Genomic DNA, 18,352 nt, shown 5'->3' with positions numbered 1-18,352 from the left:
AATCTGAGTTGTTGATTGCCTATCTGGTGCCAGGGGTGTTTCTTTTGACCAAAAAGATCGGATGTTAAAAGATCTGATGTGATTGGTTAAAATACTAGTTCGTGTAAAAAAAATATCAGTACTGGGCTGCCTGTGTAAATGCTAGTTTGATGTTTTTTTTATATGTAAAAAAAATATATCGGATGCAGTTTTATCTTGCGCTATGGAGAGTGGCAACTGCCACTACTTGCCGCTCCTAAATTAGTCTCGTAAATCCGATCCTAGGCAAAATCAGTAGCATTGATACATTGTGGGAGCCAACAAGTCTGTCGACGGAGACTACTCCTAAATAATAATCAGCCCTGGCCAAATTTGTGTTCAAGTAAACTACAGTTCCCAGGTTCCCAACGACACATAATCAGAGGGAAGCCACACCTTCAGGAAGTGGGAGGATCCCGGAAAAAAATGCAACCAAGCAGAAGTGAAGGCCGGGGCCTATGTGTTGAACAGTCGTAGTGAGCTGTGATAGAGAAAAGTCGTCAAATCGAAATTGTGGAAAGTGAGAGTATACAAAGAAAAGGGAACGCATGTTTGACCTTTGCCTCAAACGGTAAGCTGTAAACTATACTATTTTGGTTTAGATTTCCACTGTCAAATTTTGCTCAATCAACCAGACAGTAAACTAACGTTAGCTAGCTACCTAGCCAGAGATACGTCGCTAGCTAACGACTGTCAGATTGATATGTTAAATGGGACTGATTACTTGTCCAGATAGCTAATGAGGTAACTAGTTAGCAAATAATGAGAAGCTTTGTTCATAATTTGACCAAATAGTTACTTATCTTTTAGATGTTTGATTTACCCCGTCTTTTCTGTGCGATGTCATCATACACTTAGCCAAGTTAGTTAGCATTAGCTAGCTTTCGTCAGTGTCGTCCTATTTTGTTTATACTGGCAGTAACGTTAATTTACAATAGACATATTTTTGTCGTCTACTCAGCTAACTAACTACTAAACTATAGCTCTCATTGACATTATATAACAATTTAAAAAATGGTTTGGCTTTTAAAAGCTAGCTAGTTACTGTAACTTGGTGGACTAGCTAGCTAAATTACAGATGTCATGTGTTAGATTTGTATTCCATAGCTAGTTAGTCTTTAACTGACAGCTAACTAACTATATAGCTAGTAGATTTTCCTTTTAGTCCAATCAATTTGATAAACTTTTCATATGTTGATTTCTAGCTTTCAACAGAGTATCTTAGCTCATTGCCATTGGTGTCAGCAGGCTCTTGGTATCAGTGATGATGACGATAGTATGAGGAAGTTTGAAACCCACCAACTTAATAGCTATTTATGGTTTCTGCCTGGCAATGATCACGAATCATTCCATCTTGCAGTAACCCACGTCACCTGGTATTTTACGTTAATTGTTATCTTGCCACTGGTTATAATCGTTTACTTAGCTAGGTCTCAAAACATATTTTGCATAATTGGAGTTCATGGCTGTATCTAATTAGGCGCATCATTTTGAATGCCATCATTTGCTGAGTTACATTTTTGGTCTGCACTTGGTGTGTCAACTGACCTACCTGTACCACAATTATCTGATGTAGCCCTCATCGTGGGAGTCTGTCAGTGTCATGTTACTTTTGTATGAATGCATGCTTCCGTTTCTCTGGTCTATGGTGGAATGTGGTGTCCCTCATAACTTACTGTGTCTCATCAGTCCTGTACCCTTGTTCACTCCTTCACCTTTACTGCAGGTCATCTATGGCAGGGGGGTGGGCACGGGAGTCCCCCAGAACTCAGTTCGGCTTTCAACTTACTCCTGAAAGTTGTAATAGTAGAATGTAGAAGTTGCAATTATGAAATTGGGTAGTGCATTGTCCGTTTTCCTCTTGTCATGTCAGTCATTGCATACCTTAGAGCAGAGTTTCCCAAACCCTGGGTGCACGTTTTGGTTTTTGCCTTTGCACTATACAGCTGATTCAAATAACCAACTCGTCTTGAGATGTGCCTTTTGTTACTTAAATCATTTGTTAAATGGGGTGAAAGGGAGACTGAATTGCCACTTTTTAATGTAAGCTCTAGTGTAATTGACTTTGGGCAAGCAGAGTCAACCTCTGCATCATTAAGACAGTTGCTTTGTGAGAAGCTGTTAAAGTTCACATTTTAGACATTGTTATGTACATGCCAGCTGAAAAGTGGACTGGGCTTGAGTCTTTTGGGTAAACACCAGGGTAAATCCTCATTGGAAACTCGTTGGTGTGTTATGGCTCAATAACAGGACTAGAGAAGGGATTTTTAATAATTTTCCCAAGTTGCTGCCATGTTATGGTGTGGACCTTGTCCTTAGAGAGTGGTGACACATTTTGACACAGGCAAACATTATATAAAAGGCAATTTTACTAGGTGGCATAAAATGTTTGTTTGATTTGGTGTTGTAAGCCTAGTTAAGACTGTTTCTATGATATTTCCAAATATTCCTGACAGAATGGCTAGTAAAATAACATGCATCTGCGTGAGACACAACACTTTTCAATGTTCAATCCAAAGTAAGCCTAATTGGTATGTGTTAGTGTGGTCAGAAAGGTTGAAATGCATTGGAGTTGATGGAGGAATGAATGAATCGTGCCCATTCACAACAGGTCATTCTGATGACTCCTCAAAAGACTGAAGATATCCTGTAGGTGTGACATTTTTTCTGTTACCCAAGCTGGAGAGTTCTATGTGCAGAGTGGGTTACTGGTCAGTTTGCTACCAGACTTGTTTGAGACTTACAGTATCAATGTATGCCACCTATTGATTAAACCACAACAAATTAGGCCTAAACAAATGGAAAATTATTTCATTAAGTTTGAGTCATTAATAATTAAGTTTGTGTGCTTCCTCGCAGCCTGATGAGACACCCACTAACCTCATCCTGACCCTTTATCTCTGCAGCTGAGGCCCTGTCTGGGGTTCTTATTTCTCATACTAGCACCATGCTCAAATTGAATTGGGGGTTGGGGTTTAGCCCAGTAGGCCTATGCAAAAACAGATGCTTTTTATCTCACTTAGGGTTGCAAAGCTACATTTTTGATAAGTTTGGTCAACGTGCACACACAGGTAAGTTTGGTCATTTATATTTTAATTATAAATATGAATATTCATTTTTTTTTATATATATATCTGCGTCCATATTGTCCACGAGTTTCTAGTAGATGGACCATATGGTTCAGGAGAAAATTCCTGAAAAACATATCCAGGCTTAATCAACAATGGCTTTAATCTGCCCAGGGACTGTGGTTTGAAATTAGCCGGCTGGCTAAAACCGGCACTTTTACTGAAACGTTGATTAATGTGCACCGTCCCTGTAAAAATAAAATCAACTCAAACATTTTCAATTAACTCTGAAACTGTTGTCTTTTCCACAACTTGTTGGATATAATGTGAGAGGCCAAAATTATCAGCATGGAGTAGAATTGTATTACACAGACTTTTGCTTGACTGTCATGTTTCTCACACAGAGGGAGCCAGAAAGAGAAGGACATTATTTCTCCCTTGCCTCACCAATCATTTGCTAGTGATGTGTATCCTGTTTGCATTCCCAGAGATTTAGGCTGTGTTTAGACAGGCAGCCCAATTCTGATATTTTTTTCACTCACTGGTCTTTTGACCAATCACATCAGATCTTTTCAAGTCAGATATTTTTTTGAGCTGATCTGATTGATCAAAAGACAAACGACTGAAAAAAAATATCAGAATTTGGACTGCCTGTCAAAACGCAACCTTAGTCACCATTCCTTTCCTCTTCCAATCGACCCATCCCTTAGTCATTAGGCTTTAGTTTCTCTTGCATACATATTGAAATACCCCAATCGAGTAGCACAGTGGACTGACTCGCTTTCTCTTCCCTCTCTGGGTTTATCCTCCCTGACGGTTTCCCATCCAGGCCCAACCCTTTTAAACTTCAGATGAAAGCCAAGCTAACAGCTGGATGCAGGCCAGGCGGGGTGGTATGGCTGCTGCTAGCTCCACCCTCCCTCCCCGTTACATCTAATTCCTCTGGTCCCTCCACCCTTGGAGTTCAGAGAACCTGTTGTCATGTCACCACTTATTCCTAGGTAACTGGTTAAATTAAGTCTGTCTGCCTGACACCTTGTTGCACCACTAATTCCATGGCATTGATGACGAATGCACGTTGACACGGTCACACGCTGACACATCTGTAGATAATGGCTGTGCCAGGAAATGGGTTAGCTGATGTTTCAACTGGAGTCTAGGAGTGGGAGACTGAATTGTCTTTTGGGAACACACAGCTCATAGGCCTATTGGGGTGTGTATTGTTAGCAGTGCTAGCCTAATCAGTTGTTTAGAGGAATTCTGTGCATCCTCATAGTACAACTAACTTCATTCTACCCAGTCCAGTAACATCAGGTACTCCCAGTCCAGTAACATCAGGTACTCCCAATCCAGTAACATCAGGTACTCCCAGTCCAGTAACATCAGGTACTCTTTCTGATCAGTCCCATTCCACCCCCTGCTGATTACCATGAACAGCACTGGCCTAAGAGTTTTACCTAGCCTGATTCCATATCTGTTTGTGCTTTTGCCTACTCCAATGTCATTGTCAAGCCTTTCAGCAATGTTTGGTATGACAATTCCATAATGAGTTGACAAGAGAGCAGAAACAGACTGGCACCCAGGCTAAGTTGTACCTGACAACAGAGCACAGTGGGACTGTGAGCTGTGACTGAAGCATACCTTTAGGCTAGTTGTGGTCAATAATGGGGTTGGCTGTGAGGGCTCTGAGGTTAAGAGTAGGGCTGGGATGATACCAGGATATTTTTCCCATGTCAAAAATGAAAACACGAAGCAGATCTAACTCTTTGGTCCTTTAGAAAACCTGCTGTATGTGAAACATTGTGTGCTATAGCTTGGTAAAAATAAATCATGGATCAGTCTGGATGACAACATAATGATGTTTGTTTCCAACATTAGGGCTGTTTTCCTAAAGTTAAATCCACTTTGTGTTTTGATTTCTTGCCACGATACTAACGAGTATCGCGATGCTGGTAGGGTAAAAGCCCACGGGAGGCTGTATGAACATTTTACCATCTCTCCCTCTCTCACCTCCTCTCTCTTTGACCCAGCCTCTCTCCCCTCCATCTCTCTGACCCACTTCAGTGTGTGGAGGTCTCTAGAGTCCATTAAAGATGCCAGCAGAGGGCTGCTTAGATGCATGATGCTGCTCTGAGTGACTCTCGGAACAGGAGTGAATGTTGGGCCAGCCACTACAGGCCCTCTAGCAATCAGTCAATCATATTACCAAGGATAATGTTTTATTTGACCTTTTATTTAACTAGGCAAGTCAGTTAAGAACAAATTCTTATTTACAATGGCGGCCAAACCCGGACAACGCTGGGCCAATTGTGCGCCGCCCTGTTCACTAAACTGTTCAATAACCATTTCCTAATCTGTTAGGCCTAAATCTACTGTTTTGGTTTGTAATGGTAGATTGAACACATGGCTTTTGATGCAGATCAGATTTTCAGTTATGTTTGTCCTCTGTGTTTATATTGAGTGTTATCAGTGTTACTGACACTAATATACAATATGGTCTCATACGAGTAGCCTAGGTTAAATGTTCTCACTCCCTTATCCTGTTTTTGGTTTCTGAAGCCCACATCTCAGGCTGGGAATCTCTTGGAATCTCCCCCAGCCTCCCTCCTCCCTGTCCTTGGCTATGGAGCCTTGTCCTGGGACAGTGAGGCATGCTGACCTCTTAATTTCCATAGTGTGTGTGTGTGTGTGTGTGTAGTAGGCTATCAGGGTTGGAGAGCAGTCACACCTGTTGTTTTGTCTTAGAATGGTAGACATACTGGTAAGGGTAAACATTTTGTGTAAAAAGTGCCTCAAACATTTGACAGAAGTGACCTGTTTAGGCTAGCTTAATTAGAAGAAATACCAGGATGTTTCTACGTTCTTCTCAGAAACACAAAGACATTGGGCTTAGTGCCACAGTCCTGGTCTATTAGCTTTGTTACAACTTCCTCTCTTGTTTGCACCTTAGCTTCATCATATTAGCACGTAGGGGAATTACATGTTGACCCAATGAACATGCAGCTGTTTCTCTCCACACTCTCACTGTGGTGCGTCTAGGAATCCCTCGGATGGTGTGTGATGTGTATGTGGCAGTAGCCTAGGACTTTGGTGTGCTACCTTGCTGTACTGTCTGCTCTAGAGGTCGACCGAATATGATTTTCAATGGCGATACCGATTATTGGAGGACCAAAAAAGGCCGATACCGATTAATCCGACGATTTTATATATATTTGACTTAATAAAGACAATTACAACAATACTGAATGAACACTTATTTTAACTTAATATAATACATCAATAAAATCAATTTAGCCTCAAATAAATAATTAAACATGTTCAATTTGGTTTAAATAATGCAAAAACAAAGTGTTGGAGAAGAAAGTAAAAGTGCAATATGTGCCATGTAAGAAAGCTAACGTTTAAGTTCCTTGCTCAGAACATGAGAACATATGAAAGCTGGTTGTAGTTATTATAGGAATTATAGGACTATCTCTATACGATTTGTATTTCATATACCTTTGACTATTGGATGTTCTTATAGGCACTTTAGTATTGCCAGTGTAACAGTATAGCTTCCGTCCCTCTCCTTGCTCCTACCTGGGCTCGAACGAGGAACGCAGCGTTACCCATCGCTCCACAAAAGCCGCGACCCTTGCAGAGCAAGGGGAACAACTACTCCAAGTCTCAGAGTGAATGATGTCACCGATTGAAACGCTGTTAGCGCGCACCCCGCTAACTAGCTAGCCATTTCATATATGTTATACCAGCCTAATCTCGGGAGTTGATTTGAAGTCATAAACAGGGCAATGCTTGAAGCATTGCGAAGAGCTGCTGTCAAACGCACGAAAGTGATGTTTGAATGAATGCTTACGAGCATGCTGCTGCCTACCATCGCTCGGTCGGACTGCTCTATCAAATCATAGACTTAATTATAACATAATAACACACAGAAATACGAGCCTTTGGTCATTCAAATGGTCGAATCTGGAAACTATAATTTCGAAAACAAAACGTTTATTCTTTCCGTCCCGTATTTTATCTAACAGATGGCATCCCTAAGTCTAAATATTGCTGTTACATTGTACAACCTTCAATGTTATGTCATAATTATGTACAATTCTGGCAAATTAATTACGGCCTTTGTTAGGAATAAATGGACTTTACACAGTTCGCAATGAGCCAGGCGGCCCAAACTGCTGCATGTACCCTGACTGCTTGCACGGAGCGCAAGAGAAATGTCACAATTTCCCTAATTATAAGAAATTCATGTTAGCAGGCAATATTAACTAAATATGCAGGTTTAAAAATATATACTTGTGTATTGATTTTAAAGAAAGGCTTAATTATTTTATTTTTAACCTTTATTTAACTAGGCAAGGCAGTTAAGAACAAATTCTTATTTTCAATGACGGCCTAGGAACACTGGGTTTAACTGCCTGTTCAGGGGCAGAACGACAGATTTGTACCTTGTCAGCTCGGGGATTTGAACTTGCAACCTTGCTGTTACTAGTCCGTTTCCTGTCCCTTTCACCAAGCAGAAGCTGACTGACCTCGTAAAGTAGCTCCATGGAAGATTTAAGTTTTTCTACTGTAGTCATATTCCTCAGTCAATGGTAAGAAGAACACTTGGACTCTGAGTACACTGGCCCAACCAAAAGATGACAATCTGCACATCATCATGTGACTATCTTAGTTAAGAGGGATGATGTGCAGGCCCGAGGTGGATTGTAACACAGAAACAGGAGTCCTTGGGGCAAGCAGCTCACAGACTATCGTTTCCTGTTCTGTGTTTTCACTGTGGTCCTCAGCTCTGTGGTCTCTGAGAACACACACACACACACACACACACACACACACACACACACACACACACACACACACACACACACACACACAGGTTGCAATGGGTTGGATGTGAACATAGTTGAACTTAGGTTTAGGCTGATGTGTCTAGACATAGGTTTGGGCGCGTGGGGGGACTGTCTCCCCCCCCAAATTTGGCGTTCAAGCGTCATGATTGTGAATGCTCACGGTTAATTGTGGTCGCACTCATCATGACCCAATCTGCATTTCTAAATGTTGCTTTGGACAGGACCCCATGACATTTCCCTCAGTGCTGTATTTGCCTGTTGAGTCTAAAGTAAATATAATTAAAGGAGAAGAGGGCAGGGCTTATCTCCCTGTTCCATTTCAATCTCCCGTGCTTCATTCAAACAGACATCCAGACCACAATGTAGGTTTCCAGTAGGCTTACCAGAAAATAACCTTCAATTGAAACAAACTGTTTTCTTGTCAAGCCATGGTGGTGTTTAGAAGCACTGAGATGTTCCTCGACCAATAGTGTTCATCAGAACATTATTGATTTGCAACACTGATCAACTGGAGCAGAATAATTAGTCTGGGAGGCATTGATTTGAGGCATTTTGGGGGTTTTAATGAGTAACTGATGCACATCAGGACCATTTTTTTTAAAGGTTTGTTTGAACCTGAATAATAAGCCCAGTCAAAGGTTAAGATACAAAGGACTCTAACCCGGAACATGAAAGTAGATTGGTTTATACCAGACACTTGCGGGAGTAGCCAACTTGGTATGACACCATTGACTCCTTGCAGTCAACACTTTTCTCACTGATTTAGGCAAGACTATAAGAAATGATAATGACTCTTATATTCACCTCGATAGCTCTAAATGGCATGCATAGTGTACAAAACATGAGGAACACCCACTCTTTCCATGAGACTGACCAGGTGAATGCTATGATCCCCTATTGATGTCACCTGTTAAATCCACTTCAATCAGTGTAGATGAAGGGAGGAGGAGACGGGTTAAAGAAGGATTTTTAAGACTTGAGGCATGTAGTCCACGCCCATTCCTGTGTGCTTTTTGATGTGTTTGTGATGTAATTTATTTATTTAACATTTTTATTTAACTAGGAAAGTCAGTTAAGAACAAATTCTTATTTACAAAGCCGGCCAAACCCGGACGACTCTGGGCCAATTGTGCGCCGACCTATGGGACTCCCAATTACAGCCAGTTGTGATACAGCCTGGAATCGAAACCAGGGTCTGTAGTGACGCCTCTAACACTGAGATGCAGTGCCTTAGACCGCTGCGTCCCTCGGGAGCCCAGGGGGTCGCTGTCCTGCTGGAAGACGCGTAACCTTCAACGGAGACCCCGTTTCTGGACATATGTGGCTGCAACTCTATTATAACCTGTATATAAAGTGCTTTCAGAAAGTATTCACACCTTTTACAGCCTGAATGAAAAAATGATTACATTTAGATTTTATTTGGTGACTGCCTTAAACAATACCCCGTAGTGGAATGATGTTTTTAAAAGTTGTAGTAGTTAATTAAAATTTGAAATGGTTTGAGTCAATAAGTATTCACCCTTTTGTTATGGCGTACCTAAATAAGTTCAGGAGTAACAATGTGCTTAACAAGTCACATAATAAGTTGCATGGACTCATTCTGTGTGCAATAAGTGTTTTTTTTAATATATATATATATTTTTGGAATGTCTTCCTCATCACTGTACCCCACACATACAGATAATTGTAAGGTCCCTTTCCAATGCCTCGCAAAGACGGGAACCTATTGGTAGATTGACTAGCCCTTTGAGCATGGTGAATTTATTAATTACACTTTGAATGGTGTAGCAATACACCCAGTCACTACAAAGATACAGGTGACCTTCCTAACTCAGTTGCCTGAGAGGCCAATGGTGACTTTAAAACAGAGAGTTTAATGGCTGTGATATGAGATATTGTAGTTACTCCACAATACTAATGTAATTGACAGGGTGAATAGAAGGAAGCCTGTACAGAGTAAAAATATTCCAATAATGTACATCATGTTTGCTACAAGGCACTAAAGTAATACTGCAAAAAATGTGGCAAAGCATTTTCACTTTTTTATCCTGAATACAAAGTGTTCGGTTTGGGGCAAATACAAGACATTACTGAGTATCACACTCCGTATTTTCAAGCATAGTGGAGGCTACATCATGTTATGGGTATGCTTGTAAATGTTAAAATCCTCCAGTCCTTTCAGGATAAAAAATAAACAAAATGGAGCTAAGCACAGGCAAACTCCTAGACGAAAACCTGCTTGTCTGCTGAGACTAGGAGATGAATTGACCTTTTCAACAGGACAATAACCTCAAACACAAGTCCAAATCTACACTGGAGTTGCTTACCAAGAAGACAGTGAATGTTCTTGAGTGGTAGAGTTAGTTTTGACTTAAATCTACTTAAATGTATGGCCAGACTTGAAAATGGCTGTCTTGCAATGATCAACAACCAATTTGACAGAGCTTGAAGAAACTTGAAAATAATAAATGGGCAAATGTTGCACAATCCAGGTGTGGAAAACTTACCGAGAAAGACTCACTGCTGTAATCACTGCCAAAGGTTCATCTACAAAGTATTGACTCAGGGGTATGAATACTTATGTAATTTTCAATAAATAAGCAACATTTCTAAACATGTTTTCACTTTGTCATTATGGGCTATTGTGTGTAGATGGTTGAGAACAAAAAAATTATTTAATCCATTTTGAATTCAGGCTGTAACACAACAATGTGGAATAATGAATACATTCTGTATGAATACATTCTGAAGACGCTCTAGTTTACTAAAGTTTCCCTGTATCACACTAGCTGCCTACAAGTGATATTATTACTCAGTCTGTTCTTTCTTCCAGCTCACACAGGTGAAGTCCCCTCTTCCTCCGGCCCCCTCACTTCCTGGCCTAGACTCACCTGACCCAGCTTTGCCCACCCTCGCCTGGCCCGGTCTCAGCTTCAGTCCCTGCTCCGCTTCAGAGCCTCAGTCATCCGCCCAAGGCAGCCTCATTCTCTACCAAGAGCCTCTTACCCCGGTGAAGCTCTCTGCTCGGCAGCATGGCAGGTCGAGGAGGACCAGCACGGACCAACGGCGCGGCGGCCAGCAACAAGATCTGCCAGTTCAAGCTGGTGCTGCTGGGAGAGTCAGCGGTGGGCAAGTCCAGCTTGGTGCTGCGCTTCGTCAAGGGCCAGTTCCACGAGTACCAGGAGAGCACCATCGGAGGTGAGGAGGCACGCCATTGGGATTGTCATTCTTCTGACTGTGTCTTAGTCATGCTTAGTGTTTGTGTTGCTTTACAGCTGTCCTTGTGTTGAGTCAGTATCATGTTTATAAAGATCAAATAGAATGGAAGTGTTAATGTGTAGTAGACTGAAGGAAGACCACTTAGAATGCCTTGGTAACTGGGGCTGTGTTCCTGCTAGCTAGCAGCCCTTACCCTAGCTGTTGTCAAGGCCAGGTCAGGAGCAGACATGAGCTACAGAACCAGATCTTTCTTGGCAGCTGATCACCTGACTCTTGCATGAGCAGCCGAGCCTTTGACTGACACTTTAAATATGCCACAAGGAGTGGGAGGTCCTTACTCCCGGCCACAGAAAGCCTTACAGAGAATGTTCAAACCAAAACTGAAAAATAGATTAGTGTGAGAAAGAGGTACTTGTCATCTGCCTAATACGGTATGTATTGACTTGCTAGCCGGAGTGGAGCAGTGAGAAGGGGGTCTCTCTCTGTGGGCTCTTTAAAACAGGAAGGAAGTCGGTCAACAATGGGATTTCCTGTCCTGGAACTGCTCTAATATCTAAGCATATGGAAACCAATACGTGATGGTTTTAACATTCAAAGAATTCCCCAAAAAATTGGGTAATGACTAATAAGTAACTATTTATTTTCAGCTTCACCTAGTGTTTCAGACCTACACACACGTGTTGGGAATTTCCATTATGATTTAGTGGTTTACTAGCTAGATTGCTTTCTTCAGGATTTATGCATTACCTTTTCTAGAAATATATATTTTTAAAGTACAGCGTCACATCATGCAGCCACAGGAGCGTGAGGCTGGAGAGACAGGATGCTTGGTGCTTACACTAACCAAAGCCTTAGGACGAGTCAGCATTTTAAAAACATTTTAAAACCGGTTGTCAGCTGTCTGGTCAAAGGTCACCGAGCTTTAGTATGGAGCAGGCTTCCTCTATGAGCGCTGCTGTACATTTCCCTGTGACACAACAGGCTGCATTAGCATTGTCTTTATGTTCCGTGGATTAGCCAATAGACAGCCACATGTTTTGTTCTCTCGTTCATCACTCAGTCTTGTTTAGTATATTTTACTCTCACTACTTTACTCACAGTAACCTTTTACCCAGTGCTTAGTGCTCTGCGATTCGATCTTGTTTATTTACCTAATAATTGTCCCTTCCTCCTCTCTCTAACGTTGGAAGGCTCCCAAGTCTCCTCAGCGCTGGCTTTGTAGCTTCACGAGTTCTCATTAAGCCACTGCTCATGTTTCCTCTTAACTGTCTCATGGCCTTGGCTGTTGGGATTATGTTTGCCTTGTGCTAGTTTAACTCAGCCATGTCAAATAGGGACAACTATACCCCTATGACATGATCTAAGGAAGAAAAAGAAAAAAATAATGCCTGTCCTGTACAGATACTGAGTTTTACTCCACTGTGAGGAAATGCACAGGCGAAGTAAAATGTACACCTCTTTTCTATCTGTAGGGCATTTGCAGACTTCAAAATCAAAATAGAGCCTGAAACTAAGTCTATGATTTGTCTCTACCCCCCTCCAGCTGCCTTCCTCACACAGACCGTCTGCTTGGATGACACAACAGTTAAGTTTGAGATCTGGGACACTGCAGGGCAGGAACGGTATCACAGCCTGGCCCCTATGTACTACAGAGGAGCGCAGGCTGCCATCGTGGTCTATGACATCACCAACACAGTGAGTGACTGCTGCTGGTCACGTGTGGAACTGGTTCCTGAGTGTTGTCAGCAGTGATTTTATTTTAGGTTGATTATTCAAACCCTTAACAAAGGACAGACCTTTGCTCTCGTAACTGACACTTCTGTAGATATATAATAGAGCTCTTGTGTGAAAAACAAACATCCATTGTGCAATCTGCCTTTGTCATGTATTTCATCAAATCACAAATGTTTTTATGATGTTAAGAATGTTTTTTTCCTGTTCAGGATACATTCACACGTGCAAAGAACTGGGTGAAGGAGCTCCAACGACAAGCCAGCCCTAACATTGTTATTGCACTGGCAGGAAACAAAGCTGACCTGGCCAACAAAAGAGCTGTGGACTTCCAGGTACTGAGGAACTCCTAACAATTAGATGCTGCTCCCACTGGACTATTAGTGGAAATTAGTGGTTTGTTTAAACAGGAGAATGTACTAGAAATGTCATTTTTATAGTTTCTGTTGATATTCAAGAATGCTCACGAACTCTCAAAGCTCTGGGTTATTACTGATTGTATTGATGTGTTTGATGGGGCTCTAAAGATCTCTGTCCTCCCTTTGTTTTTTGTTGATGTAGGAAGCACAAGCGTACGCAGATGACAACAGTTTGCTCTTCATGGAGACTTCAGCCAAGACGGCCATGAACGTCAATGAGATCTTTATGGCCATAGGTACGTGTACCACAATATTATATGTGCATTTATAAACTGGGTGGTTCGAGCCCTGAATGCTGATTGGCTGACAGCCGTGGTATATCAGACCATATACCACGGGTATGAAAGAACATATACAGTTGAGGTCGGAATTTTACATACACCTTAGCCAAATACATTTAAACTTAGTTTCACAATTCCTGACATTTAATCCTTGTAAAAATTCCGTCTTAGGTCAGTTAGGATCACCACTTTATTTTAAGAATGTGAAATGTCAGAATAATAGTCGAGAGAATGATTTATATCAGCTTTTCTTTCATCACATTCCCAGTGGGTCAGAAGTTTACATACACTAAATTAGTATTTAGTAGCATTGCCTTTAAATTGTTTAACTTGTGTCAAACGTTTCAGGTAGTCTTCCACAAGCTTCCCATAATAAGTTGGGTGAATTTTGGCCCTTTCCTTCTGACAGAGCTGGTGTAACTGAGTCAGGTTGTAGGCCTCCTTGCTCGCACCCGCTTTTTCAGTTCTGCCCACAAATTTTCCATAGGATTGAGGTCAGGGCTTTGTGGCCCACTCCAATACCTTGACTTTGTTGTCCTTAAGCCATTTTGCCACAACTTTGGAAGTATGCTTGTGGTCATTGTCCATTTGGAAGACCCATTTGCGACCAAGCTTTAACTTCCTGACTGATGTCTTGAGATGTTGCTTCAATATATCCACATAATTTCCCCCCCTCATGATGCCATCTATTTTGTGAAGTGTACCAGTCCCTCCTGCAGCAAAGCACCCCCACAACATGATGCTGCCACACCCGTGCTTCACGGTTGGGATGGTGTTCTTCGGCTTGCAAGCCTCCCCCTTTTTCCTCCAAACATAACAATGGTCATTATGGCCAAACAGTTCTATTTTTGTTTCATCAGACCAGAGGACATTTCTCCAAAAAGTACGATCTTTGTCCCCATGTGCAGTTGCAAACCGTAGTCTGTCTTTTTTGTGGCAGTTTTGGATCAGTGGCTTCTTCCTTGCTGAGCGGCCTTTCAGGTTATGTCGATATAGGACTCGTTTTACTGTGGATATAGATACTTTTGTACCCGTTTCCTCCAGCTTCTTCACAAGGTCTTTTGCTGTTGTTCTGGGATTGATTTGCACTTTTCGCACCAAAGTACGTTCATCTCGAGGAGACAGAACGTGTCTCCTTCCTGAGCGGTATGGCGGCTGCGTGGTCCCATGGTGTTCATACTTGCGTACTATTGTTTGTACAGATGAACATGGTACCTTCAGGCATTTAGAAATTGCTCCCAAGGATGAACCAGACTTGTGGAGGTCTACAATTTTTTTTCTGAGGTCTTGGCTGATTTCTTTTGATTTTTCCCATGATGTCAAACAAAGAGGCACTGACTTTGAAGGTAGGCCTTGAAATACATCCACAGGTACACCTCCAATTGACTCAAATTATGTCAATTAGCCTTTCAGAATCTTCTAAAGCCATGACATAATTTTCTGGAATTTTCCAAGCTGTTTAAAGGCACAGTCAACTTAGTGTATGTAAACTTCTGACCCACTGGAATTGTGATACAGTGAATTATAAGTGAAATAATCTGTCTGTAAACAATTGTTGGAAAAATTACTTGTGTTATGCACAAAGTAGATGTCCTAACCGACTTGCCAAAACTAAAGTTTGTTATAACAAGAAATTTGTAGCATTGTCGAAAAATGAGTTTTAATGACTCCAACATAAGTGTATGTAAACTTCCCGACTTCAACTGTGTTTGTACCGCTCTTAATTAAGTTGGTAACCAGTTTATAAATAGCAATAAGGCACCTCAGGGTTTGTGGTATATGGCCTATATACCGCGGCTAAGCGCTGTATCCAGGCACTACACCTTGCGTCGTGCAAAATAACAGCCCATAGCCATGGTATATTGGCCACATACCACACCCCCTCAGGCCTTATTGCTTACGTATACACTGAGTATACCAAACATTATGAACTGGGTGGTTTTAGCCCTGAATGCTGATTGGCTGACAGCCGTGGTATATCAGACCGTATACCACGGGTATGACCAAATATTTATTTTTATTGTCCAGGCATTTCGCGATGCATCGTGCTAAAGAACGGCCCTTAGCGGTGGTATATTGGCCATATACCACAGCCCCTGGTGCCTTATTGCTTAATTAGAAACACCTTCCAAATATTGTGTTGCACCCATCCTTTTGCCCTCAGAACAGCCTCAATTCGTTGGGGCATTGACTCTACGAGGTGTTGAAAGCGTTCCACAGGGATGCTGGCCCATGTTGACTCCAATGCTTTCCACAGTTGTGTCAAGTTGGTTAGATGTCTTTTGGGTGGTGGACCATTCTTGATACACATGGGAAACTGTTGAGCGTGAGAAACCCAGCAGTGTTGCAGTTCTTTACACAAACCGATGTGCCTGGCAGCTACTACCATACTCCGTTCAAAGGAACTTAAATCTTTTGTCTTGCCCATTCACCTCTGAATGGCACCCATACACAATCAATGTCTCAACTGTCTCAAGGCTTAAAAATCCTTTATCCTGTCTCCTTTATCTACACTGATTGAAGTGGATTTAACAATTGACATCAATAAGGGATCATAGCTTTCACCTGGATTCACCTGGTCAGTCTGTCACGGAAAGAGCAGGTGTTCAAGATGTTTTGAATAGTCAGTGTACATTTCTTCCCAGAACAAATCAAATGTGTAGAAACCATAAAGTCTTCCTACTTACCGTTTCTTTCTGTCCTTCTCCTGTAGCCAAGAAGCTTCCTAAGAACGAGCCAGCGGGTGGAGCCGGTGGCCGGGCCGGTGGTCGGGCAGGAGTGGACCTGCAGGAAGCCGCCCCACAGGCTGGTGGTAGCAAGTGCTGTGGTGGGAACTAACCAACTGGACCGACACACCAACCAACCTGCAGTATCAACCAACTGTTCAGACCAGCTGACAAACACATCCCACGGTCAAACCAACTGACGATCTGACCAACCACCATGCACCAACTGATAAGCAAACTAGCTCACAGGCCAATCAACTGTCAACACACAACTCCAAGGTTCCAATGATCAGACCAACAGACAAATGACACAATTATGACCAACATGACGACCTACAACTGTTAACTTACCCGGGGACATAACAACCCATTATCTCCAACCAACCAAACGATGGACATCTGACATCACCCAGGCAAAAAACAACAACCCCACTTAGAGAGGGAAAAAAAGATCAATCCTTACTAATCGCACTTAACAGAGCACTGTTCTTTTCTTGTTTCACTGTATTTCTGTAAGAAAAAAATCAAACGCAACTGGGAGGAATAATGAACGGGCTCTTTGTGCCCTCTCCTTTCTCTCTCGTCATCTTTACCGTAATGCTACAGTATTTCAACGTATGTCTTGTCACTTCTAACCCTGTTTAGTTTGGTGGTGGGTGAATGTAGCAATTCTCATTATTTCATTTTTTTCTTGTTCCCGATCGTCACCCTTGTTCCCGATCGTCACCCTTGGGCAAAAGGAGAGTGTTCAACCCCAAAAAAGGAGTTGGGAGAACAGTTGTTTCCTTCCAGCTATAGCAGTTGTGTAGATTAACTGAATTATTATTGTTATTATTGTTATTATTATTATTATTACTTTGACTTATTTTTGGCACACGTTAAACAGTATGATTTCAAAGACTAGACCACCTAAGCTTTTCCAATCATTAATCTATGATTTCCAACCATATACATAGTGCATTAACATCATTGTCATCATTGTCACCAATAAGTCATTTTTAGCATTAATGTAATGTTTTTGAATCATTCATATTCAATGACGAAAGTGAAATAAAAAGGATAAAGCAAGATTTGTTTTCCTGACCAAAATCACAATTGTGTATTGAAAACATGTTGCTATTTGTATAATGATTTTTCTTCAAACATGTAACCAATCAGTAGTTACTGTCAATACAATACCTTCCCAATCTCAACATGATGCTTTGTCATCCTTAATTATTTTTGTCATGTAAAGATGTATTTTTTATTTTTATTTGTGTACAATTCTTCTGTTTTCTGAAGAGTCTGGTATTGGGTGCCCTGGTTCTGTCACCTCTCGTGGTTTCAGATGTTCTCTTCAGTTTCTTTTGCTTTTGATTTTCTGTGCTTTTTTAAAAACTTTTTCCTATCGGGGAGGGATTCCTCTGACCAGTCCGCGTCTGTTATGTCATCAATGACTAGCACAACAGTACCTGCAGCTGTCAATGCTGTGAGATGGGGGACAGGGGTAAACCAAGCAAAACAACAAATTGTCATTTTTACCAATAAATAAGGGGGAAGGTATCTCATTGTCTGCCTGTCTTCTCATTTGTTGTATGACAATGGGTATTAGAGTAGACGATTTCACCTAACAGCTATTCGTATCTCTACCGACATGTTGAGCGTATAATAGTTGTTTCCAGTCATTCCAGCCTTTGTTCTCTAATTCTCAATCTTGCTTAAATCTCAATAGATCCTCATCAGTCTAAGAAGCCAGCTGAGCTCAGGGAGTCTGTCTGAAAATCTAACACTGGTCTGACTGAATTCCTCACATTCTTGCTCCACAATCGTCCCCCCCCCCCCCCCCCCCCCCATCCCAGTGGATTTAGTTGGCCAAAAGCCATTTGCTCTCTCTGATGTGACAGTAATAGCTGGGGCCGATTCTACTTTCCCATACTAATTGTAAACAGCTGCTGCCCCAAAGCTGAAACCTTTCATTTCAAAAGGGCTAAGTACACATTAAGTTGTTGATTATTTATCCTACATGTTACACAAGAACCTCTCACAACAGTCCTCATT

General features: G+C 41.7%; 1 protein-coding gene across 1 annotated transcript; it reads left to right on the top strand.

Annotated features, from left to right (window-relative positions):
- The first annotated feature begins 416 nt into the window (after positions 1–416).
- Positions 417–17,508, top strand: LOC129829649 (ras-related protein Rab-5C-like). The gene is made up of 6 exons (XM_055891487.1): positions 417–589; positions 10,773–11,137; positions 12,702–12,853; positions 13,102–13,224; positions 13,451–13,544; positions 16,303–17,508. Exons 2-6 carry the CDS (start codon positions 10,972–10,974, stop codon positions 16,425–16,427), a joined length of 660 nt encoding a protein of 219 aa, XP_055747462.1. The 5' UTR covers positions 417–589; positions 10,773–10,971; the 3' UTR covers positions 16,428–17,508.
- The last annotated feature ends 844 nt before the right edge of the window (positions 17,509–18,352 follow it).

Source organism: Salvelinus fontinalis, chromosome 2 (assembly GCF_029448725.1).
Source record: "Salvelinus fontinalis isolate EN_2023a chromosome 2, ASM2944872v1, whole genome shotgun sequence".
In the NCBI taxonomy this organism is placed as follows: Eukaryota; Metazoa; Chordata; class Actinopteri; order Salmoniformes; family Salmonidae; genus Salvelinus; species Salvelinus fontinalis.
The sequence above is the reverse complement of the archived record's forward strand: the minus strand, read 5'-3'. Positions and strand labels throughout refer to the sequence as shown.